At 31.8% G+C, this 27,445-nt stretch overlaps 1 protein-coding gene across 12 annotated transcripts; it reads left to right on the top strand.

Moving 5' to 3' along the window:
• On the top strand, positions 1-25,654 carry LOC148606935 (AP-1 complex subunit beta-1-like). 12 transcript variants are annotated; one of them, XM_088544070.1, is made up of 23 exons: positions 1-65; positions 3,572-3,630; positions 3,935-4,040; positions 5,691-5,826; positions 6,583-6,828; positions 7,112-7,236; positions 7,718-7,853; positions 8,259-8,413; positions 9,677-9,817; positions 10,823-10,988; positions 11,756-11,844; positions 12,288-12,489; positions 12,917-13,176; positions 13,559-13,588; positions 14,671-14,908; positions 15,730-15,825; positions 16,330-16,475; positions 17,274-17,403; positions 17,998-18,169; positions 18,762-18,916; positions 20,821-20,838; positions 23,405-23,481; positions 25,216-25,355. In XM_088544070.1, exons 2-22 carry the CDS (start codon positions 3,594-3,596, stop codon positions 23,477-23,479), a joined length of 2,859 nt encoding a protein of 952 aa, XP_088400196.1. In that variant the 5' UTR covers positions 1-65; positions 3,572-3,593; the 3' UTR covers positions 23,480-23,481; positions 25,216-25,355. The 12 variants fall into 12 exon arrangements, with proteins under 12 accessions (XP_088400196.1, XP_088400198.1, XP_088400201.1 ...); XM_088544072.1 differs by having other exon boundaries at positions 23,405-23,504; XM_088544074.1 differs by lacking the exon at positions 1-65 and adding an exon at positions 299-320.
• The last annotated feature ends 1,791 nt before the right edge of the window (positions 25,655-27,445 follow it).

Genomic DNA, 27,445 nt, shown 5'->3' with positions numbered 1-27,445 from the left:
AACTCTGAAATCCCCAAACCGGCTACATTGTCACTTCCGGTTGATCATCAACATAAAGTTTGCAGGTGATTTTTACGAATTTAAGTTAAACCCACGTTGTATTTTAGTAACTGTAGTCATTTTTCAAATCTACCAAACAATATATACACCAATGTATATATACTGATATAGTATAATAACTCTAAGAATATATAGTTTGTGTTTATTATTCTTGATACACCCCCTGTATTGTGCGTAACTGATGTAGTCCAAAATTTAATGGGTGTATGAGTATCTTACACCAGTGACTCCTATCAGTCTTCGGGCTCAATTAAAGTGAGGTAAGAGGATATATGCAGTTGACTGTTATTGATTGATTTTAAATAAATTCGAAGGTTATTTAAGATGAGATCAATTGAATATAATTTGTTTTATATTGGACTGTCAGACTTAATATTCCTATGATTTTTTTCAATCTGTGAATTAAAAAAAATTATATTTCACTGATTTCCTCTAGCATCCTTTATTAAAACTCAGGCTATGTTGTATATGTGTAGACTAAACACTAAAGGCATTAATAAAAAAAGCTTTTCAACTGAATAAATCCTTTGATAATAAAGGCTTATATACTTGGTTTACATTTTCCTCAAATATTTTTTAAAGAAGCTGATTTTGGCGTAGCAACTTAAGTGTTCTCCTGTGATAGTGCTGTATGACACAAAATTAATAGGTCCAGTCTTGAAATGTGCGGCTACCACTTCATATTTATGTATTATGTAAAAATTGATCTGTGTATTCAAAATAAACTTTGCTGTTTATTTTTATATGAATTATTCATAGATAAATATTTTACCTTTGCACTCACAGTAATTGTAACTTCAATGCTGTTTTTTTATTCTTTCCTTTTTATATACATATACATGTATTTAACACAAAAATTGAAATGATATTTTATCTAAAATTCTCACTAAAATTTGTGATTTTTTTAATTCTTAACCAAGTCCTTACACATACAAATGTATCTACACAGGGTTAATGGTTTATAGTGAAAATAAGAAAATCACTGATTGATTGGGGGTTAAGTTTAGTAGAGCATAGAATTGACCTGGATGTAGAAAGCAAGCCAAAATCAGTGGCATAGAATATTTGACAATTAGCAACTTCGAAGACTTCAGTCTTTGATTAATTATTTATTATGATTAATATGAAGTTTATTCATGACAGAAACCCTCATCTACATTCTTGAACTCATGACTTTCATTACAGCTGTGGTACACATTAGCATTTTTTAGATTAGGGAATTTTACTATCTATTTCTTAACTGATTTTCCTGCCAAAAACCATGTGTTCTCAAGAGTTAAAGGATGATACACAACAACATGGCAATGTAAACAAAAGACAGCAATTTCCTTTTTCTTTTAAAAGTGTTTAGGAAGTATCTGATGTAATTCATATTGTTTTTGAACTAAATACATTCTTATATAAGATAGATCTGTTTCTAAATGTTGAAAACATCTTGTGATTGTGTAATTTTCAACCTAATCACTTGCTTTTGGCCAGAGTTGAGTTACATATGTACATGTACCTTTGATCATAGTCAGTTTTTATTGGTTCAGTACATAGATATTTGTATCTGATTGACACCTTCCTTAAAATTAATTTGTGGCCAGGTGGGGTGACTGATTAAGAATTTCATAATAAATGATTGGCTTCAGACAACTGTGTGGTCATGCGATGAGCAAAAGACCATAGCGTGTTGAGCTAATTACCTTGTAGGATGCCGTAATTGACCTTGGGACTCACACATTTCCTGTCATATTGATTTTCAGTCCTCTTATAGCACAGTGCTGGAAGCAAGATAGCACAGTACTGAGGTCAATAGTGCAGCACTCAAACTCGAAAATGTTGTAAAGCACAGTGCTTTAAAGGCCCGGCTTTCAGTACTTTTAGTATTTCTTTTGAAAATATAAAACTTTCATTGAAAAGTAAATTTTAAAAGGTCATGCAGCAAAAATACAAATTAAACTTTTTCAGTAAATTATTACTTCTCACTGGTACATTGTAGTTCGAAACTATTTCTATGTAGCAAACTAAAAGAAGAATTAGTACCAGAAAAATTTTAAATTATGATTGATAATGATTGTTTTACCAACCATTGCTCACACTGTGGAAAGTTTTTCCATGGGTCAGGAATGATGAAAAGTCTTCAACCACTGAACTTGAAACAACTGTCTACCCGCATATTGTAATTAACTAAATCAGTGTATATTGGGTCACTTTGATTTTTGGCCTTGTGGTCATTAGACATATCAACAGCAACTCCTACAATTAAATACAACACCACCTGTTACCAATCACATGACTTCCATAGTAAAGGATTCCAATATTTTGTGCCAATTTTAAGCTTACTGTAAATATTCAAGCTGTTAGAGTTGGTTTTTATTGATCAGTATAATGTTTCAAATGCATACATTGCATGCAAATTTGAAAAAAATCTTACACTTTTATGAAATACAGTTCTGAAGTTAGACAACTTATAACCATATGAAGGGAATGTGACCATACACTGGCAATTGAAACTTGTTGTTTTAAGAATGTCCCAAATTGAATGTGGACAAAATAAAGCATTGAGAGATCAACTTTTTTCTAAAGATTTAAGTAGCAGTCTTTGTAAGAATCATGCGAATTCTATGATATGTGATACACCTCAAAATTTGCTACACATTTTTATTTTTGTTGTTAAGTTGTTTTAGGGGTCAATAGGATGAAATGCATAATCATTCATTCCAATCCGTCTGTTCCTAGAAGATAATTCATATAAAAAAATTTAATAGTTTCTATTGTATTTCAGTGTCATTTACAGAGTTATCTCCCTTTATTTGAATTCTAAAGTACATTCCTTATAATGTATATTTCCTAACATCACGGGTTATATGAAAAACCACATGTTAATTTCTGCTTACCATTACATTTAAAACAAGATATCAAAAAAAAACATGTAGGCTTTCCAACCATGAATCACATTTTCACATTTGGTAACTTGATAAAGCAATCTATAGAATTGCCAAAATGAGGTCCATACCGGTCAAAGAGTTTTCTGTTACATCTAGATGTATAGTATTATTTTCTTTGTATTGCTTATTGTGTTACATTGTATGTATTTGCATTTGCTTGAATTATATGGGTGTAATTTTGCAAGTAAATGAATTAATATACGCTGCCTTTAACCAAAATTTAATTTCTCCACTCTTGCAGTGGAGTCATTCAAGTCCTCCACTGTGACTCCATCAAAGTAAAAACTGAGATACAATTGCTCGATATGAATACTTTTCAATATTTTTTGTCTGTCCATTAATAAAATGTTATTAAACAGCCAGAACCACTAAATACAATGTATATCTTGGTATAAAGATGGGAGAAGTAAACTACAGACAGTTTTTGAAATTTCGAATCTATTGTGGAGAGTGGAGACACTGTATCTCCACACACAATATCTCCACTCTAGAGAGTGGAGTAATTAAAATTTGTGTTGAGAGATGTGTACATGTTCAAATGATAATAAAATTCATTTATATTTTAATCTCTTTCACAGATCTGAATAAAAATCATTAAAGATGACAGACTCAAAGTATTTCACAACAACCAAGAAAGGTAACTACAATATTTACATTGTATAATCTATCAATTCATGGCTTTTTATTTGACTGCAAAAAAAATATAGTAATAAAATGGTATGGCTCTGTCTTTGTCTGTTTACATAATCAACAGATACTTTGTTTTTGATGTGATAGCTTGAAAGTTTGTTCATGGGCCAAAAAACAAGCATTTCAATAAAATGTTTACTACATAATTCATGTACAATATATAAGTGAGCAGGCCACCAAGTAGTCATTCTAGGTACCTCCCAAATAGGGGTTCGGGCTTCAGTTTTTTAGCATCAATATTATCTTCATAGGTGAGATATTTGAACTGAAGTCTGAATTACAAAGTGAAAAGAGAGAAAAGAAGAAAGAAGCAGTAAAGAAAGTAATAGCTAGTATGACAGTTGGAAAAGATGTCAGGTAAGGGTTAATTCTAGGGTGTAATCATGGCTCAGTGTCAGGTAAGGGTTAATTCTAGGGTGTAATCATGGCTCAGTGTCAGGTAAGGGTTAATTCTAGGGTGTAATCATGGCTCAGTGTCAGGTAAGGGTTAATTCTAGGGTGTAATCGTGGCTCAGTGTCAGGTTAGGGTTAATTCTAGGGTGTAATCGTGGCTCAGTGTCAGGTAAGGGTTAATTCTAGGCTGTAATCATGGCTCAGTGTCAGGTAAGGGTTTTTAATTCTAGGGTGTAATCGTGGCTCAGTGTCAGGTAAGGGTTAATTCTAGAGTGTAATCATGGCTCAGTGTCAAGTAAGGGTTAATTCTAGGGTGTAATCGTGGCTCAGTGTCAGGTAAGGGTTAATTCTAGGGTGTAATCATGGCTCACGAAACGGTCAAAAATGTACGTCATTCACCCACAAAGTTTGCAAATATCCGACGACCAATTTCCAATATCAGACATAAAAAATTGTCAACCCTTATAAATTTCAGTCTGTGTGGTTTTATTAGTGTATACCTGTCTCCTAATTGTTTATTGGAAATTAATTCACACTTTCATGCCAGTTTTAGCCGATGTGCAGTTACCTGCGACTCTGTAACTGATTAGTTGATTGCATAATTGAATTAACGGTACACGTGCAGCCCCATTGCGTAAATGAATTAATTGAAGTGACACGGACAATTTTCATACATTTACTACTTGAGATTGAGATGTGAGATAACGAAAGCACATATGGTGCTGAATCTCTGAATCAGTCGTAGTTTGTAATTATTAATTTGCCAATTGAATCTTTTTAACGCAGAAGTCAACAGCCCATTTAAATAAATATACAGAATGTATTTGAGATTTTGTTTTATGAATAATAAACTTTTTTTCATCACTTGAAAGTTTTAGGCTGTTTGCCAATGTGTTGAAAAAGTACGAGGGATACAGTGTTTTGTTTACATGTTGGAACGTCCACGTGTGGTCAAAAATGAACTAGTTCACTCTTTCAGAAATTTTATAAATGACAGAGTATGTGATGAAATAACACAAATTCCAATATTTATCTTAAAGTAACTACATGTGACGTACATGAACAAGTTTTTTTAAAAGTTTTTCTGTCTGAGCAAGACTGACACAAACGTATGCTGAAGTTTGATAAAATGACTGGAATGGACCCTTGGGTATAATTGTTGCTCATGACAAATTAATAGTGGTTGATTTAAAGAGTAACCAAGGGAACCAATGTTACAGCGGTAATCAAAAGAATGTAATCCAGGGACGAAGACCAGACATGGAAGACAGACATACACAACAAAGAACATAAAGTAACTAAAATCATACATACAAAGTAACAAAAGCAAATGAGCAACTCAGACTCCACTAAGAACTGGGATCATGGACCAGGTGCACTGGTAGGGTAAGCTTCTTGTGCATTTTAAAAATTATTCAGTTACTATACTTGAGATTTCTGTAAGATTTCTTTTATATTTAGGAAAAAAATCATTTTCTTAATGATTTGAAAATTGGTATGAATAATGGATTGTACCATTCATTAGCTTTCATCTCGGATTTCCATCAAAATCTTGTTTATTGGACATTTATTTTTGTGTGTCCAGAGATTTGCATGGATATTTTTGTCTTTTAGTGCCCTATTCCCAGATGTTGTTAACTGCATACAGACAGACAACTTAGAGTTAAAGAAGTTGGTATACCTTTATTTGATGAATTATGCCAAGAGTCAACCAGACATGGCCATCTTAGCTGTTAACACTTTTGTGAAGGTAACAATGTCATTTTCATTGATTTCACCATTCTTCAAGGGAAGCAGTTATGATGCCAAAATATTAATTTTTTTTATGGACAAGATTTGACAACATCCAAGATACGTTAATTCAACAAAAAATGTCTTCGAAAGAATCCACCAAAAATAATAAGTTAAAACAGTTGCAAGTGATGATCTTTAATGAGTTTGACTAATACTGATGTAAGAAATATTTGACTCTCTGCATGTTATTTATAAAGATGAAGCAATTTGCATGTCAATCTTTGTACATTCATTAAGGAATGTGTATAAAAGATGAAACAATGAACCACATTGATTTACTGTAAAAGTATTAATTTTCACAGTGTACTAATTTTTGTGGTAAATATAAAAACGTGAACAAAATGGTATCAGCGAAATTGGCTTTTAGCACTATAAAACGATTACCGTATATTTGTTTGAAACTGCAAAAATTGATACAGTGAGTATGTTCACCTGACAGAATCTGCTAAAATAAGCAACTGTAAAAATTTATATATTTACAGTATTCATTGTTTACATATATTTGTTTTGGTAAATAATACTTGTCTGTCATTCTGTCTGTTTGTTCAAATTTTGTCACAATTATCTTGGGTCCCAATGAAAGGATTGATTTCAAATTTTGTTTATGGCTTTCTATAGACAAGCTTATAATGTAAATGATATTGGTTGATGTCTGATTTTGTGAGACTTTTATGTGTTGGGATATCTCTTGCATGTTTTTTGTCATTTCCAGGATTGTGAAGATTCAAACCCACTGATCAGAGCCTTGGCTGTACGGACAATGGGATGTATCAGAGTAGACAAAATTATAGACTATCTCTGTCAGCCACTAAGAAACTGTCTGAAGGATGAAGACCCATATGTAAGGAAGACAGCCGCTGTCTGTGTCGCTAAACTGTATGACATCAATGCACAGCTTGTGGAAGACCAAGGTTTTCTTGATCTTTTGAGAGATATGTTGTCAGATTCTAATCCTATGGTATGTATTTAAAGTGGAAGAAAAGTAATTAATTACTGCATTGCGAACATATTTTTCTAATTTTTAGTGTATTTAAAAGTACAATATCTGTTAGTGTCTTATTCCTAAATGTTATTAACTGTTTGACTGCGTACACACAGACAATTTATAGTTAAAGAAGTTGCTATACATTTATTTCATAACCTTTGCTAAGAGTCAAGCAGAAATGTTGTCCAAAATGGACTTTGATTAAGTTTGACAATCTAGACCTTCTTATCCCAGCATCACATCATTATTATTGTAGGTTGTAGCTAATGCAGTGGCTGCCATATCAGAGATCTTAGAATCATCACCTACAGCTCAACAGGTTCTAGAAATGAATGCTAGTACCATCAATAAACTGTTGACAGCTTTAAATGAATGTACAGAGTGAGTTGTTTTTCTTGTTGTACATTGTTGTAATGTTGAAAAAGTTCATGTTAAGGCAAGCAGCATTACAGATATGACACCTTTTAGATAGTCACAATTTACCCATTAAAAAAACAAAGGATCAGGGGATAGGGAAATTATTAAGTTTCAAGAAGATATTGAGTTAATTTATTGTGATAGTTAAAAAAAAAACCACAAGAAATTGTAAGGAAGTTCTTTCCTTACATTCCCTAAAAATACTGAGGTTTTATTCCTTGTATTGCATATGGTAGAAATTGTATGTATTGGATTTGGCTTCCTTTTTTGGGGTAAAAATTTTGAGTATTTCTTGAATACAATTTATTTTTGGATTTTGATCTTCGTAATATGTATTTGGCTTTAGTTCTGTTCAGTGCAAAGAGGTTACACCTTGAAACACATGTATAGCATAATGACATTTGCAATATTGATATTATTGGTATTTATCATTTGTCCATGCTAGATGGGGCCAAGTGTTTATTTTGGATGCCATTTCAAACTACACACCAAAGGATGACAAAGAGGCCCAAAGTATCTGTGAGAGAGTTACACCACGACTGGCTCATGCTAACGCTGCTGTTGTTCTGTCAGCTGTCAAGGTAGGTATAAACACTTTCCAGAAATCTGAAATCTCCATATTTGATATGCTACTTATATACATGTACAGACAATATTTTAACAATTTGAAGCTTGTGTGTTGCATTACTACATGTAAATAGTTTGAAAAGGTGTTATGAGAAAAAGGAAAATACTGTGTGTTATCAAAATTTGTCATATCACTTGGGATCGCTTTATGGTAATTTGTACATATTTTCAATGCAAATTAGCATTATAGATTACAAATCTGACAAGAAACTTCATTTAAGAGTATGAGTTACCTAATTTATGATTATAACTGGCAAATCTAATGCTCAACTGTCAAAACTATAGAATATAAGAAATTCAGTAAACAGAAGAATTTTCAGTAAACAGATTTGTAATATTAACATATCATCTTATATCAGGTAATCATGAAATTCATTGAAATGTTGGATGGCACATCTGAGTATGTCCTGACTTTAGTGAAAAAGTTGTCTCCCCCTTTGGTAACTCTTCTGTCTGCTGAACCAGAGATTCAGTATGTTGCCTTAAGGAACATCAACTTGATTGTTCAAAAGAGGTTTGTATTTTCAGTATATGAAATTTTCTTTTCAATAAAAACTAGCTAACTAATCGTTAAAATTTGGATCTTTGATTCTTTATTAGTGACTGATATCAGTGAAATGGATACAAGAGTTCTTATTAAAATGCCAAATGTTGTGATGGGGTATAGAAGTAAAAAGATTCTTTTAAGGGATGATTTATTGAAGTTTTACATGACAAGATTTTAAAGTGTAAACAGTCGAACCTCGATGTGTCGAAATCGGATTAGTCACAATCTCGGATAACTCGAACTAATTACATAGTCCCAGCAAAACTCCCCTTACTCCAATACAGTTTTACCTCGGATGAATCGAAACCTCAGATAACTCAAGGTAATCAATCAGTCCCCTTCGAGGTTAATTAACCCTGATGTCTCGAAGTCAACAAATTAGTCAGAAAACTGATTGTTTTATTATAAACCATGATCCAAGTGTGTTTTAACAACAATTAGTGTGACTATTAAAATTAATTTGTTGACACTCTTTATGATTTGATTTGTTTATTTAATTAATTTAAAATTGCGCGTATTGTTAAAAGAAACAAATTTTATTAATAACACGTCAGAATTTACACTAACAGTGATATCGGATATTTCGATTTTTTCAATTTTTTTTTAAAAATACAGATTAATTGTAATGGTAACTGACTATTTAAGGAAACATCAAACAGACGATAGTAAGAGTATTTCAATGACTACATTTGTATCATTAGGGAATCTGAAATTCTATCGTAATATTGTAGAGCACATGGTTTGATGATACTCCTGATTATGAATCAAGCAAAGCAGCATGTTATGAACTATGGCGTTTTTGATATAGAAAAATAAAAAGGAAATTTCACTAAAACACTTGCTGCCATTCATTATTTCAAACATGATATACGTACAAAAAATATCTTTCCGATATGAAACGCATGACATTACGAAGTACCGTGCGAAGTGAAGCACATGTACATGTACAAGCATAGCAAATTATGTAAATACAGAAACAATCATGGACCAAACTACTAGTATTTCCGGTTTATCCTCGACCTCGGATTACTTGAACCGCACATAACTCAAACATTTTTGCATGGTCCTTTTGACTTCGACTTGACAAGGTTTGACTGTATTGTGTTTTAAAATGTATGACAGAAAGAAATTTTTGACTAAAAAATAAACCTTTCTTGGCACAGCTTTTGATATTTTGATGACAATATCAAAATAATGTAATATTTCGACTTATTTTTTTTTCCATTACAGGCAAGACATCTTAAAGAATGAGATGAAAGTATTCTTTGTAAAGTATAATGATCCAATCTATGTTAAGTTGGAGAAACTGGACATTATGATCAGACTGACAAGCCAGGCTAATATAGCTCAAGTATTAGCTGAACTCAAAGAGTAGGTAGTCCTTATATTCGTTAAACTTCATTGAATTAGTAATAAATGGATGAGACTTAGATTGGGTGATTGGCATTACAAAAAGGAAATACAGTGTAGCAAGTTTAATCAATATTGGTGAATATGTATACTTTTCAAGTCAACAATTATCATTAGCTCTGTTGAGCTTTAAACTGAGGAAGAGATTTACTGCAAGATACTTGCTTCTGTCGAGGCAGCTTCTTGCAAGGCTTTGGGGGAGAAAGCCTTTTATTCCAAGCTGAAAAAACAGTGGAATACTTAGCTAAGGTAGATGACTAGAAACCTTGGCACATATGGAACCCCAAGGTAGGGTCAACTTTGTGATAAGTCCATTTCCTTTAGCTACTCATCCACCCTGTCCACTGAGATTGTGTCTTTCAAGTATTTCCTAAGGTAGCTTAAGTTATTTAGTATTTCTATTTACACTTTATAAACCTGCTTTATAAACATAAATGGTTTGAAGTAAAATACTGTTCATGTAGTACAGTGCTTTTTGTTTAATTGAACAAAGGTGCATGATACATTGTTCTAGTGAATTTAGTTTCCTGTCCAGTAAAACATCAGATCTTTTTTGGAATCAACATTGTTTTGACCGAACTTGCAAAAATTAGTATTTGCATGATATGAGAGTATGAACTACAGTGTAAGTAGTTTTTTCATGTGTGGAAAATTTGGCATTTTTCTTCCAAAAGATTTTTTTTGTAATGTAATTTTTGCAGCAGACAAACGGTTCCATGAATAAGACAAAGATGAAAAACTGTATTTTATCTTCATAAATATTTCGCATGATTTAATTTGGCGTTCCAACTTTGACAGCAAATATAGCGAAAAGTTGAATCACCGCAAAAATAACCACTTATACAGTATTTCTTAACTTGCTTTTAGACATTTAAAAGTGTAATATCATATGAATTTATGTTCTAAGCTCTAAGTTGATCAATAAGAAATTGTGCATGAATATTTTTCATCTTCCTTTCTCAATAGGTATGCTACAGAAGTAGATGTAGATTTTGTGAGGAAGTCAGTCAGAGCTATTGGTAGATGTGCCATCAAGGTGGAGCCAGCAGCTGAGAAGTGTGTGAGCACACTCCTTGACCTTATTCAGACTAAGGTCAACTACGTTGTACAGGAAGCTATTGTTGTCATCAAGGTATAAAATAATAAAGATTTGTCAATGAATTGTCAATGAATATTAATCTGTGGCGTAGAGGGGTAAAATGGTACAATATTTGCAGGCCCAGTACACTGAAATTATTACTAAAACAAAAGATAATGTCATTGTATACCCTTTCTAAGCAAAAGTCCTTTGACGTCTACACAATAAAGGTATTTTAGCTAATAAAAAGTTGTTTCATTACTCTGTAGTTGTTTGCTCTATTAATGTAATTGTTGCCTGTGATCATTAGATTTATACCAATACAGATTGATTCCTTAACCATCCTTCATATTTAAAATCTTTTTCATTCTTTCATCTATTAAAATCAAATACTAATATTTCATACTGCTACACATACTTTGCTACATGGAGCTTCTATCAAATTGAATCAGTGAATTCCAGTTATATAAATTTAGGAGATTGGTATGATTGCCATGGAGATAATCATCCACCAAATGCCAAGCAACAAACAATTAAACTTCTACCACACAGTCATCAATGATGAGCAAAGCCAATATCATAAAGAAAGCTGTTAGAGGCCCCACAATAAATGAAGTGAAATTAATCATAAAAGACGAAAATCAACCTTATTTAAAAAAAAAGGTAAAATGAATAACAATAATCATAAAAAACAACTACAGCTACTGCACTATTGGCTCCTGCCTTGGGACAGGTACATAAAGTATGTGGCAGGGTTAAACAATGTTTGTAAGTGCTGAACTATGTTGATTTATACTAAAATTGTGTTTTTTTTGCTACAGGATATCTTTAGAAAGTACCCTAACAAGTATGAAAGTATCATTGCCACATTGTGTGAGAATCTTGATACATTGGATGAACCAGAGGCACGGTAAGTTGGTTTGCAATTGGTATAATTTGCTATATTATTGTCAATGTTTCTTGCAAAAATACAGGCCATATTTTTACTTTTAACTTCTCAATCTTTAGGATATAAAAATAGTCCTTTAAGTTGTAAAATTATTTGTTGAAAAATGAATTAATAAATATTTTTTTTAAGTTTCTTTTACTGCCATTGTGGTATTTAATCTTCAAGATGGAAAAAAAAATTATATGATGAAATGCAACAAAAAAATGCACTGGCATGGTAATCTTAAACCAAAATAGTAAATACTTTCAGAGATTATTAATGATGTAACTTTTTTTACCAAGATTTGGAAATTTTTATCAACATTTTTATTGTACTTAAAATGTATTTCAATGCCATATGTAGTATCTTGAAATCTGTAATTTGCTATTTTATAATGTTGTTTTTTTCAATTCTTTTTGTTATAGAGCCTCTATGATCTGGATTATTGGAGAGTATGCAGAAAGAATAGACAATGCTGATGAACTATTAGAAAGTTTCTTAGAAGGATTCCAAGATGAAAACTCGCAAGTGCAACTTCAGCTGTTGACAGCCATAGTGAAATTGTTCTTAAAGAGACCTACAGATACACAAGAACTGGTACAGCAAGTTCTCAGTTTGGCCACACAGGTAAATTTCTTTGTAGAGTGTGAAAGAAATCTTGATAAAAAACGATGAAGGCTGTTTTTGACACCAAATGTTCTTTTTCAATTAATTCAGGTATTTTCCAAGGTTTTGAAAGGTTTTTTTAACTAAGAAAATGGTTACAATTCTCCTACTGTGCATAAGGTAGTGAACTAGTCAGGCAGTGTGAGTTATTTCCTCTTTGCATGAAATTTCCAAGAACAACAGTGAAAACAGTAAATGGAAGAGCCATTATCATGGAAGAGCCATTATCATTGACTACAAACCAATTAAACTTAAATGATACCACAATACCAAAATCAGTTACCAAGCAACCAGGAAGCTTCTTGCTACTGGAACTGAAATATATTATATATTAGCTATACATGAGTTTAAGTTTCTAGTTTTTCATGATATTATTATTAATTTTTAGGACAGTGACAACCCTGATTTGAGAGATAGAGGTTACATCTACTGGAGGTTGCTATCAACAGATCCTGCTGCTGCTAAGGAAGTAGTATTAGCAGAGAAACCTCTTATTTCTGAGGAAACAGATCTGATTGAGCCAACATTGTTGGATGAGCTGATCTGTCATATTTCTAGTCTGGCATCTGTGTACCACAAACCTCCAAGTTCATTTGTGGAGGGCAGACAGGGTGGAATGAGACGTGTTCTTCCTCCTAAATCTACAAGGTATAGAATTGGTTAACTATTGGAGTTCTGTAGTTTGAAAAATGGCTCTCAAGATTAATTTAGAAAAAAAAAGATTTCTGGACTTTGCTTTTGTTTGTATATTCATTTTGGTCACTGAAACTTTTGACTGAACATGTATCAAAATTATTGTTTGTTTAGTGAAGAATTTGGTTTAATGATTTTCGTATGATAAAAGCTGTGTTTGTCCCTAGAGAACAACACTGAAAGAATAAAAAAGTAATGTTTTTCACTTTATAAATGTTGTCTGTTCTTTTCAAAACAATTATTTAATCATTATATTGCCAAAAACTCCAAGTTACTATTCAAATCCAAACAATAGTAAATTTTGGAAGAAAATTAAATGGAACAAGATGTATTTCAGGCCTAAACTTCCTCAACCTTATTACAGGCGGTAGGACTATATTTGACATAATCTATGATCACTTGCATTTTTAGCAGTATTTTTGATATTGAACTCTTAATTAGAATGAAAACTAATTGTTATGAACTTGATGAACTTCTTAAGGCTATTCCAGTAAAATTTCCCTGGAAGGGATGGAACTCCACTTAAATACTTGAACCTTGGTTGGGGGTATTTCTGATTTTTTACACAATTTAATGCATTGCAAAATGAAATTAATGCTCTTGATGGTACCTCACATGAACTGTGGTGTGTCATCACCTTCAGGGAAATTATACTGGAATAGCCCTTATAAATAGAAACATGAACTGATGCAGTATACATATATATGACTTAGATGATATTTAGATTGTTAGCAAGGTGTATATACACATTTATCCGTTGACTTGACCTTCCTTCTTACAAATTATGCACAAATACATATCACACATAGTTGTACAGGTATGCAGAATGTAAGATGTACACATCACTGTTACATTTATTATCATTGGTCAGGAGGTGCATGTTTCTTCATTTCTCAATAATAGAAGTCATTTATATATTGAAAATTGAAAAGAAATCTGTGTATGAAATTGAAGTATCAGCATGTTTGATATTAATTTCTGCTTGTATCTACAAAATATGTACACTTATGACATGTTAACAAAGCAAATTCTTTATCTGTAAATGTATAGTATTGTTAACAGTAAATTTAAATATAAGTATATTTTCCCTGCCATATGTTCTTAAAATCTTATTCAAAACTACATGTATAAAAGATAATTTTCTTAAAATTACACTTGATCAAAATATACATATTTTTGTGCCACCATATGTTTTTTTTGTCTCGCTTGCGATGAATGTTGTTAAAGGCGAGACTTAGGTATTACTATTTTAGATAATGAATGAATTTAAGTTCGTTTTTATTTTTCATTTCTAATTCCTGAAAAACACATCTGTCTATAGTTGTACTTGCACCCTGTATACTGTTTTTGATAACCTAACGATTATTTGTTCTTGATGCATGGTATTATATATGTGAATGATAGCTTCTTTCAAGAATAGATCTAAAACCATCCTTACCTTATTCTCAGTGGAAACAACATTGCTGACCAGGCTACCCCAGGTGAAGTTGATACAGGAGCAGCCCCAGCAGCTCCACAGCCGACTGTCATACCTGGTGTGGACTCTCTGATTGGTGACTTGTTAGATATGGACCTTGGAGGTCCATCTATGGCTCAGCAGCAACAAATGTTTGGTAGTGGGCCATCACAGACACCAGTACAGACCACAGGGGCTATGGACTTGCTTGGTGAAGGGTTAGACTCTCTGGTTAGTGAACTATTATAATCATATGATATGAAAAGTGTTTTTTACAGTAATTTTTACTATATTTGTAGTTAGTCAGGAAGCCAAAAAAGCTATGTATTCCTCACTTTATTGCAAAAAAATTACAGTAGTATAAAGCCTTTGATTTTTTAAATGTGTATATGAAATTTGTATGTTATGTATAAAATGCACATTTAACTAAAAAAAAAGATGCATGTCTTGTGAGGAATACACAAAAGCTAAAAGATTGTTGAAGAAATAACTTCAAAGAAAGAGTAAGCCAAGATCAAGATTGTAAAATTTACATCAAGATTATATATAAACACATTTTTATTAAACAAAAACACTTAGTTTCCAACCTCCAAAAATCTTACCTATGTGGTATACACAGGACAACTTGTATATGATTTATCCTATTGACCTACCTTGTTGGTCTTGCTTTTGCAGGAGGTTTGAGTCATTAAAAAAATTAGGAATTGCTGACAAGATGTTTGCTCTTAGAAGGAGGATTGAAAATTGAAAGGTCCAAATGTTGAATGTTTGCCATTATTTCTTCCTTCTGGTTGTTGTCTCTATGGGAATGGTTGTTGAATATGTAGAAATTTAGCCTGATACAAAGTAAAATATAATCAGATGTTTTGAAGGCAGGAAATAAATATTTGCATCAGATACTTACATGTACCAGAAATCAGTCAGTGTGAAATGCAAGGATATACTAATTGCCAAGTTTTTTTGTATGAAAAGTTTTAACACACATGATTACTGAAATTCTTTTAAATGCTTCTGCTTAAATATTTATCTTTTGAAATTATTTCTATTTATAGTTAGGAGGACCTGCTCCAACAGGTGATGGTGGTTTAGGAGGACTGGGAGATATATTTGGAATGTCACAGTCACAATCATATGTACCTCCTCAAGAGGTGAGTGATATTTTTATATGTAATGTTAAGAAACTGAATTGAAGGACATTTTTGGTAGTCTTGTCATATAATTTTGTTCTGCTTCTCCAGACTAGTGATTAAATAATGATTAATTATTATTTAGATAGCAGTGATTTTTTTTAATGTTTCCTCTGTAGTAAATTTCCATAATTCACATGGGAAACTAATTCTATTATTTCATTCTCGAACTTTCTCCCACAAAAGCGTCACAACAGGAATATTAATCTGCTGGTCACAAAATTGAAAACTTATGTTGAAAATAGGAATAAATTATAGAGAAAATCAGTACAATAACTACAATATTTAGTTTCTTCTTGTGAATATATAATTACTTGTACCAAGAAAGCTTGAAGATTTAACTCATTCTCAGAGCAGGTTTTTCAGCACTCATGATCATATTTTTGTTATTCACTCTTCCTAATTAATTATCTGATTAAAATTGTGACAGTGGAATTTTGGACTGATTTAACACTTGTTTTGTAGGTATGGCTGCCAGCATCTAAAGGCAAAGGATTAGAAATTACTGGAACATTTTTACGTAAAAATAAACAGATTATAATGGATCTGACATTTTCTAATAAGGCCATGCAACCCATGGCTGGATTTGCTATACAGTTTAATAAAAACAGGTAAGAAATAAGTGAACAGTTTCTGTTTAACAGACATTTTTATTTGTTTGAAATAAAAATGATTTTTGGGAATTTTTTTTGGACATTTATTTCCATAATTCATTGTTAGTGTCTGATATATATCTGCTTTAACACTCATGTTAACTTCTGTGTTATAAATGATTATGTTCATGTGTCTACTTGCAATTTTGCTTGTTATTTGTTTTTCTTTACAGCACTTTATAAGTACATTGATACATGGCCCCTTTGACTTGATTGTTTTCCACTTGGACTTTTTTAGTTTCAGTTTTAGATTGCTACTGTACAACACCCTATAAATACGTCAATACCGAGCCCCCTTCAACCTCATTGTTCTACACTTAAACTTCGTTCTACACTTAGAGTTCGTTCTACACTTAGAGTTCGTTCTACATTTACACTTTGTTCTACACTTAGACTTTTCTACTTATAATTTTGGTTTGATAACAGACAAAACACCCTGTAGATACTGAGTCCCTCCCAAGTGATTGTTCTCTACCTAGAGACAGCCTGTCCCAAGTCAGGAATGTCTTGTCTCAGTGTGTATTGTTTCATTTTCACTTCAGTTTACTTTTATGTTGCTGGCGTATATAGGGGCAAGTATTTCACTTTACCAATGTATAATGTTGTTTTAGGGCCAGCTGCAGTCTGCCCTGTTTTGTGAGTGTTTCTTAGTCGTTCATTGAAGACCTGTGGTTGATTTTGAGCTGTTTCATCCTGTTAGGGTTGCATCTTTGATATATTCACCATATCCATTCTTGTTTTATTTTCTACTTTTAGTTTTGGATTGATACCAGCAAATCCACTACAGATACAGAGCCCCCTCCCACCAAACCAAAATGCCAGTACATCATTGGTTTTAAATACAACTGGTCCTATACAGAAAATGGAACCTTTGACAAACTTACAGGTAAATCATTTCTAAGAATGGGGTTTGTGGATCTTTTTATCATCCATCAGAATGTGATGTAGGGACTCAGTGATTGTCTCTATATGTATGTCTGCACATAATGGAACCAACTGGTGCTCTGTAGGCAAATTTTGTTGGAATTTTGTAGGTTTGTTCAACAATATTCATTCTTGTTTCTGTCATATTTGAATTCAATTTGATAAATTTTACAGGAGTTATAGGATTTCAATGTTTGTGCTACAAATTTAATCAGCAGCACTTTTGATCAACCTTTATCGTAACATAGCCACTAAGTGTCTATTGTGTCATTTCAATCAAGTTTTTTCTCTAAACCTATTTTTATCCTTAAATTTCATGTTTGTCCAGTGTATATTTGTTTAGGAGAAGGTATATTTATCTAAATGAGGGATGTTCTAAATGAGAGATGATCTAAATGAGGGATGTTCTAAATGAGAGATGTTCTAAATGCCTTTCAAGTTATTTTCAATATTTGAAATTGTTTACTTTTGTGTCAGCAGAAAAAATCTTGGTCACTAAACGGATTAGTCAGTACAATATTTTACTGAGATAAAATTGTCTATGTTATAATTACAGGTTGCTATCAAGAACAACATAGATGTGTTTTACTTCAGTTGTAATGTACCAATCCATGTCTTTTTTGTCGAAGATGGTGAGATGGAGAAACGAGTGTTCCTGGCTACATGGAAAGATATTCCTGCTCAGAATGAAGTTCAATATACCATCAGTAATGTAGAACACAATGCTGGTATGTAACACACAATCATTGTCTGTGATTGATAAAATACTTCCTATTCTATTGAGTTTAAGTAGCTATCCACCTAAGAATCATGCAAAATGTGATTCATGGTTGGATAGCCTACATATTTTTATTTTTGATATTTTGTTTAAAATGCTGAAGTAACATGTGGCATTCCATATAAATTATAAAGAATGTACTATAGAATGCAAAATTAAGGGGTATAACTCTGTAATGACGCTAAAATACAATAGAAACTGTTGTATTTTCAATGTGAATTATGTCCTAAGAGCAGACCGATTGGAATGAATTATTATACATTTCTATATATAGAATTATAAAGCAATTTAAAATGTGTTAACAAAAATAAAACAATATGTAGCCATTTTATTGGGGTGTATCACATAGTAGAAAATTTGCACGATTCTTACCACTACTTAAAGTGTTTTGGAAATAAATAGAGAAACAGTATCTTACAGTATGTCTCATCGATTATCAGATTCTTCTTGTTTCAAAATTTTTGATAACAACGGGTTTGATTCTTATTTTGTCATTGTAAAATAAATTTTTATGTAAACCTATTAATCATTTTATGTTACAGATACAGTTTCAGCAAAGTTACGGAACAACAATATTTTCACTGTTGCAAAGAGGAATGTGGAAGGACAAGACATGCTCTACCAATCACTCAAACTGACCAATGGAATCTGGGTTTTAGCTGAATTAAAGATCCAACCACCAAATACAAATTTTGTGGTAAATTATTTCTGTTGTATTCATGGATTGCAAGTTGGATGATAACATACAATTCTATAAATTTTCCCATACAATTATCTTGGTTGACTTTACATGAAATGCAGTCTTCCATTACAGGCACATTGACCTCATGCTGGATGACATCTTTCTATAAAATGTGTATTGATAATTTAATTTTTGATTTAAGCACTCGAAGCAATTTCAAAAATTAAGGATTTCTTGTATGAATGAGAGATTAATCAACTTGATCCACTGTAATTCTCTTACCTAAAAATGAGAATTTCTCAATTTGAGCGTGAAACTCCTGATCTTGTGTAGATGACCTATACGAGAATCTATTATTGTCTTACATAAACTATTTTAGACAATCAAAATAAAAGGTATGGGAAAGGAATAGAATTTCTGGTACTGGTGATGCACATGTCTTTCCTGTTTTGTTGTAATTGTGAAAATATTATAAAATACATGTTAGGACCTTATATTGTATATTTAAGTATTTTATTAAGATTATGAAATACATGTTAGTATTAAGATTTTTTTTTAAAGATGTTTTGTGTAAAGTGAAGGAATTGTTAATTTTGTATTGACAATTTATTCTCAATTACCTAAAGAAGAAACTCAAGAGTTAATTGGTGAAAATTTAATTTATTTTCGAAGTTGGTTAATACTAAAACAGACTACACATTAATTTAATTCTAATTAGAACTAATTATATTGTTCCAATGGAGGTCTCATCAGAGCTTAAATTGAAAACATATACTGACCAATTACTTGATTATTATCATCAGACTTAAGGAGTTAGATCTAGGGTAAGAGACATAACTCTTACAAATCATTGAAATGTTTGTATTCACCATTTTAAATCAATCTCAAAGTAACTTCAACTGATTTCATTCTGTTTTGAAGGAAAGCTTGAAAGGCTTTGGTGAAATTGAATAGATACAAACATATCACTGAACTCAAGGGTTACGTCCCTTACCCTAGGTCTCTCTCTTTAAGAAATATTCCTTATTTTTGAACAGGTTATACAAAATAACCTAATTTGTGGCAGTTTACACTTATAAAATGTGAAGCAGTATATAAAAAAGTGTAAACTGACCCAAACCAGGTTATTCAGTATAACCATTTCAAAAATTAGAAATATTCCTTATAATTTAATTTCTGATGGATTACAGTCCAAATTTTATTAATTAAGTCATAATCAAAAAGTTATTTTGTTTATCATTTGATTCGTAGAGTGCAGATGTCAAAGTACCAAGCCAGGTTATATAACCTGGTTTCTTCAGAGAAAACCAACCAAATAGATAGCTTGTTACAACTCAAATTAAATTTTGATGATTGTGAAAAAGGCTATGTGATTTAAGTACCATTCTATGTAAGAATCTGGCAATGGGTGGCACATCATTTCTCAATTTGGTCTTTTTTGCCACAATTATATTCAATACATCTAGAGAACAACTGAAAAGCTATTTAAAATTTATTCTGAAGCATCTGTGACAATGTTATTTTTTGACTGGTTTCATAAGGAAAAAATGCATGAAAATTTTCCCACCATATTTCCATAATGCAGTTCAACTAAATTTGACCTATCAATATCTTAAAAAGGCAATTTTTACAAATAATTTGGTGGTTACTTCAGAAGGTTTTCAGGTATAAATATTTCATTAATGCAATAAGATCTCTGCATTTTTTTCATCATGTGCCACACCTTATACACTTTTTGCCCGATTCTTATACAGAATAGTACTTAAATATTATTCAGATTTTTAATTCTGACATGACCTCCAATGGAATCTATAAAAATTTTTGTTAGCAGACATTAGAGTTGGGGGGAGTTGCATAAAAGATTTAATTTGAATAGAACTTATGTAAAGTAAAAGATTTGAACTATATTTACTATCTAGTTTGGGACTTCAACCTTGGTAAGAATATTTTGTATGATTCAGGAATGGCTAGGATGTGATGTGAAAAGATCATCATAATGAGAGAATCATAATTGGAACTAACAATATTGTTTTTGTACCCCTGCTTTGTGGGAGTTGTACAGTGTTTACGATGTCCATCTTTCCACGTATTCACCTGTTTGTCTGTCTACAACTTTTTCATTATGCTTTTCTCTATAACTATGTACTTATCACAGTTTCTTGTCAGTGTTCAAGCTATGACATAAGGGCAGAGGGGCATAGACTTTACCAAAAGGGCACTTCAGAGCAATTTCAAAACTGAAAAAAAGTACAAATCAAATTATTGATTTTTGTAAAATACCAAATACATTGTTGTAAAAGGTTTAAATGAAGTCTTACTGGACTGTTTCTCTTATTAAAGGCAAGCTGAACTCCATCAGTTTTTTCCCCATAAAATCAGCTTTATTTTTCATATTCTTTCATTCACGGAAACACAGGGCAGGGGTGCGCCATGCCCCTCTATTTTGGGCCAGCTGGAACACTGCTTGTTAATTTAACAGAGCTTTATATCAGATTTACCTTATCTGGGATTAAATTTTAAGACTGAAGGGACATTAACTAATTTGTTTGACTACTTTGTTTATATTTTGACTAAATGGTTACTGGGTTTGGGAGCAGGGGTATCATTTTGTGAGCTTTACACATTTTTTTTATAGTCTTCTTTTTAATGACAATGAAGTTATAATTTTTTTTCTGTCACAGATTTTTTAATGAAAAAAAAACCCCAAAAATTAATAACCAATGAAAGCGTAAAAAGTTAGTATTACTTTACCAAGTCTCACGAATTTAACTTTTTCTATGGATATAATTTCATGTATTTGGATATTGAGACTGTTTCCATTTGAAAGCTTAAAACCCAAAGAAAGAAACATTGTATCATTGATATTTACCCATGGAATGGACTTTCAAAAGCACACTATTACTTCAGAAGAAATGACCTTGTTACAGAGGTTTAAATTTGTCTAAATATATATTTTAATGAGCATTGAAAGACATATTAGAAATGTCACTTTAAAATGAAAAAGTTTGTGGGACTAGTTACCGAGCAGGATTTTGAAAACAAATCCTTGGTTGTTTTGTTCAAATGAAACAGTCCTGACAGTTTCTACAGCAATATGGTAACATTCATTTGCAAACATTTACCACATATTTGACAACATAATTCATCATACATTTATCAGCAACATTTACCACACATTTGCCAACATTCATCCCACATGTGTCAACAATATCACACATTTATATATAAACATCATGTAGTTTCTGTATTATGTTGTTCGTGTGAAATGCAGTGCACAGTTTCAAGTGGAAAGACTTTTCTTTCTTCTTCAATAGTTGTAGTACATTTCTACATGCAGTGTTTTTCACATTTTCATTGTTATTGTCATCATTTCTAGCAGCATCTCATTCTTCTACAGATACACCTACAGTAGATTCCATTGAATACCCACCCATTAATAAAACATCCTTCCAATTTCATTTGTTCTTTTCATATTATGTAATCTGATTTCATTGGAGAATTGGACTAACATGCTTACATAATAGAAGTGGTTGACGTGCAGAGATAACACAACCAGTCTCATTACTCAAAAAGTTCCAGAAATTGTTTTAAAAATATTTTATCACTAATTAAAAAACAGGTATTAGAAACCTTTGGACCAGGCTTTGTTAGGTCGTTTTGATTAGTTGAGAGGTTCATGGTTAGCCAGATGCCATTCTCTTCAATATACTTGTAGGTTCAGTAGTGAGCAGAATGCTGGGCAAATATTGAAATAAATTTTATCAGCTTTGCAAAACAATTTATTTGGTGAAGGAAATTCTGTTAGTAGATATAGGACTAGCCATCACTATATTTTGCATGTGTAAAATTTAGGAAGGTGCTTATTTCTACATTTATATGAAATAAAGTCCTGAAATATAATATTTATATACATGCAGTAGTATTTTCACAAAGTCCAACTAAGTTTGTAAGTTATTGCAGTCTTTGTTTTTCATAATATGTTTATTGCTTGTTTTTAAAAGATAAAGCCATTAAAGGAATGCATACTCTTTTTTGAATCCAAGATTTTTTTATTGGGAGTTCAATAACAAAGAAAATCTTTAAAACCACCAGATGTCCAGACTTAAATAAAGATGTCCTGAAGATCTGATAAAAAAAAATTAAGGGATATAGCCAGTTCTCGATCTAACTTCAAATACTCACAACAGTTTCAAATTTTACTGTGAATTCTAAGTTCTTGAATAGATCTGTATTTTTGCTGTTTTAGTTCTTCATGGATGGTAAAAAAAAATCCATTATTTTTGCATAAACCTTTCAAATTTTGGAAGACACTCCTAATTTTGACTATGTGAAGTAAAATTTCACAATCTTTTTCACTTGAAACTGTGAATACTGGTTTAATTATGTGAATTTACAGTATTTTTATGGTTCCGTAATGTTTACATTTTGGAGATTATCCTACAGTTCTTTTCACTTAAGGTTGTGACTTGAGTGTTTAATGGTATCGTTCTATATTTTTGACAGCTGTCCCTGAAGGCTCGTGCCATGGATGTTTATTCCGGCATACAGCAAGCGTTTGATACCATTCTACACAATTAAATGTACGTCACCTTGTGTTTCATTAGTAAGCACTCTGCATGTTTAGATATTTTATTTTATGATTTTGTTAGTATATAGTAGATTTAGACATATATTACTACATCATGGATAAAAAATTATAAAATACTGGTGTGATACAGGTTACTGTAATTTTTAGATACACATTACCAAATTTTTAATTTCAAACCTGCAGTAAACTCAGGTGTTGACTAATTCTCTTTCACTAATATCAGACATATGTGAAACACTTGGGAATGTTGCACTCATCTCCATAGAAAAAAATCCAGCAAAATCTATTTATCAGAATCTGACACCTATCTAAGTGAATGAAAATTAAAATTATTTCAGTGAATTCAAAGGTCTCATACATATACTTACTGGAATTTTTGCACAACCTTATTCCTATTGGGGAGGGGGATATATTGTGGTGTTTTTTATTCTTACTTTTCCACAGAGGATAGAAATTGCTAAAAAGTATCCTAAAAAATAATTTCTTGTATGGTGATACAAAATTAATATTAAAAAATTGTGAAAATTTGTACAATTACGATGGTTGTTAAGTTTTCAAAAAAGTGTGGGATCTGATACATTTCCATTTAGAATTATAATGATTCTATGTCCTCATGATTCTTTTTAATAAATCAGGTACGGATCCAGGATTTCAGATTAGGGGGATGTTAATAGAATTAAATACTGAGTAAGGAGAGACCAAAAAGAAAATTGGAGGTAGAATAAGTGAAAATTCAAGAATTCATGCATTTTTTTTCTCAAATTTAAGAGGGGGGGGATTACACTCAGCACCATGTCCTTGGATCTGTGCCAATGAGTGAGTAAATGATGCAAGTTTAAACCCCAATATCAATTACCTTAAGGCTTTAACCTTAGTCTTAAATACAATATTCTACTTTCCTTATATATATTTTCTTTAATAATTTCAGAGTATGATGTGCCATACAAGAAGCATTAGCTTGGAGAAACATAATAAACAGTATTAGAGCGTATACAATGATGATGTTCACGAAATTGAGTTGGTCATCCCAACCATAGTTACATGTTGGTGACTGGGTAATTTAGAATGAGATTTTAACTTTCTTTTAATATCTATTGAATTGTGTGATAGAAGTTTTCATCTCTTTCTCCATTGTCCAGTCAACAACATAAGGAAGTTAATTAAGTGGTTGTTATAATAATCAATGGAAGACCCAACTCTATATAGGTATATTGGGAAGAATGCTTCATTCTATAAAGACTTTTCCAGAAGAAATGATGCTGTGGATGGTTGAAATGCTGCTAATTCTGGTTCTGGTAAAAAAAAATGAAGAGCTCATGGGATAGGGTTTCTTTTACATTGATTTAATAACAATCACCTGACCTTGGTTACCAGAGAAAAGAAAGTTGTAGAAAGTTTAAAGTAAGTGAACTGGACATTTGACATAAAGATTTAAACTTTCTACAATTTAAGTGGTATTCAAATCTCAAGTTTGATATAAAGTTTAAATGTCTTTGTCAATTGTCCAGTGCACTAACAAAGTCGGTTCATCGTGTGACTGTCATTTAATCGAGGGAAGACTATCTCTATCCCCTGAACATTAGCATTGTGTGTGCTGTACAAATTAACACATTGAATGATTTCAAACCATCCTAAGTGTTTATTTTTGGGAAGCTGTAAACAGCTCATCCAAGATATTAAACAGTTTGTAATAACCTAAATTAAAGTACTATCATTTATATTTCAGGTTTCCCTGCGAAGTGGCACACCAGACATTTTCCCAGAAATATTTCAGAATTTGGACACTATTCTTCACAACTAAAATAAACTTGGCTTGTTTATATTGTAACATTCCATATTTCTGATAGTGATTGTGTAAATGTACCAATAGCTTGACCACCAATGTCGTAATCTAGATATTCTGATGTTTTCTGTGGAACATTCACTCATATTTAGAGGGGTCTTTTAATATGAAATTATTTAACAGCTGAAATAAAGGTTTTTTTGTTTTTTATTTGTACACAGGAAACCTCAAAAAGACTTAGTATGAATTTGTTATCAATTATGAATTATGAAATGCTTGTGGTTTATTGAATTTCATGTATGAGAAACTTTAGATGATTTCAATTGTAATGAGAACAACTAATGTCATATTTTTATGTAGCAATAAATGTATATTGCAGAAATAGTATTTTGTTCCTTATTTGATCTACTCATTAGCTCACAAGGTCGAAAGGCCATGTGAGATATTGCCATCACTATGTGTCCGTCGTTCATTGTTGTCATCCGTAAATTTCTTCCATCGTCTCCTCTGAAACTACTCTATAGATTGTAACCAAACTTTGCATGAATGTTCTTTAGGGTAATTTTAACAATCCATATGTGGGAATTTTTGATTTGGCAAAAAACATGGCTGCTGATACTAAAAATAGACCATAGGGGTCAATAACTCAAAAACAGTTGGGTTTGGCTAAAGTCTGGCAGGGATTAAAATTGTTCAGCATGATGGGATTACCTACATGTATGTGAATGCCAAAATTTTAAGAAAGATCCTTTGACAAAGGAATGAGTTATGGGTCCTGTAATGGATTTTTTATTTGAAATCTCCTCTTAGACAAATTGTAAGATAGATTGTAACCAAACATTGCATGAATGTTTGTTAGGATATTGACAATTTTTTATTTGTCGAAAATATGGCCACCACTAATAAAAATTGACAACTTGTTGAAATAACTTGAAAACCAATGAGTTAAGCCTAATTTTCTAGGAAGAAAATTGATCAGCATGGTTAATAGACCAACTTATGCTGAAATTTTCATTGAGATCTCTGGCTTAATGTTGGAGTTGTTGCCCTTGAACAGAAAAAAATAACAACAATTAGAGATTTATTTCATAATATGAAAACCGGATGGATAACTAAGATGCTCTGTATTGATTGAATGATTCTTGTGACAATACTACGGTAAGGTCATAAGTCCAGCTTCACAAATCTAAAAAGACTATTTTGACCAGGTGAGCGATTCAGGCTCTCTAGAGGCTCTAGTTTTGAATAAAATGCTTTACATGACAGAGGTCCAATACTGATCAGTTTGGATAAATATAGATACACATACCCTCACTCCCCCGAAGGAACTTCTCATCACAGCTGCTTGAAATTTTAATACATTCTTCCTGTAGGTAAGGCATATGATAGAATTCATTTTCGTAAAAGTTTTACAACAACTTCCCGTTTACCAAGGACTTTCTTTATTTTTCCTTATTCCTTATGAATGAAAGCAGTGGTGTCATTAGTGAGCTATTGCTCACAGGTTTCTTGTTGAAACTTGATACACTGAATTTTGATAGTATTAAATGTGATTAAAAACTATCCATGTGAAAATCAGGTAAATCCTATGATACTGGTGACACATCATAATTTCTTTCACTTAGTTTTTTATTCCAATATAATTTTTACCACATATGTACATTGTATGTCAAATATACATTTAGTACAATTTTTTTTATTTGTATTTATTTTTATTGACAATAGACTGCTCAGAAATTAGTTTTAAAGTTCCCTTATAAAGCAATTAAATTTTGCCCAAAATAGAGAGTTATCTCCCTTCTTCTGTGGATTTCAGTGTTTTCTATGTAATTTATATCTCTTTAATTGTTGAAGTTAATCAAAACTTTGAGAAAGGATGTATGTATGATATAAAATGGATGAAATGTTATTCAAAACCAAATTTGTCAAGTCCCATGGCCTGGTTTTTGATCCAACAAAACTTCCCATTAGTGGCATGGAACCTTAAAGTATGATTTCATAGAGATACATAAATAAACTTTATCCTAGAAACCAGAAAAAAGGCTTTCAAAGAGACTTATAGCTCACCTGGCAAATCATGCTCTTTTTAACTAAGTAAGTAAAGGTATCATGCTTTGTTACCATGTTTGACAAAAAAATTACTGAAAAAGAACAAATATTGATGGAGGTCAGT

Source organism: Perna viridis, chromosome 9 (assembly GCF_037379345.1).
Source record: "Perna viridis isolate PV_CMFRI_1.1 ecotype Kerala chromosome 9, ASM3737934v1, whole genome shotgun sequence".
Lineage (NCBI taxonomy): Eukaryota > Metazoa > Mollusca > Bivalvia > Mytilida > Mytilidae > Perna > Perna viridis.
This window is presented reverse-complemented; position numbering and strand designations above follow the sequence as displayed.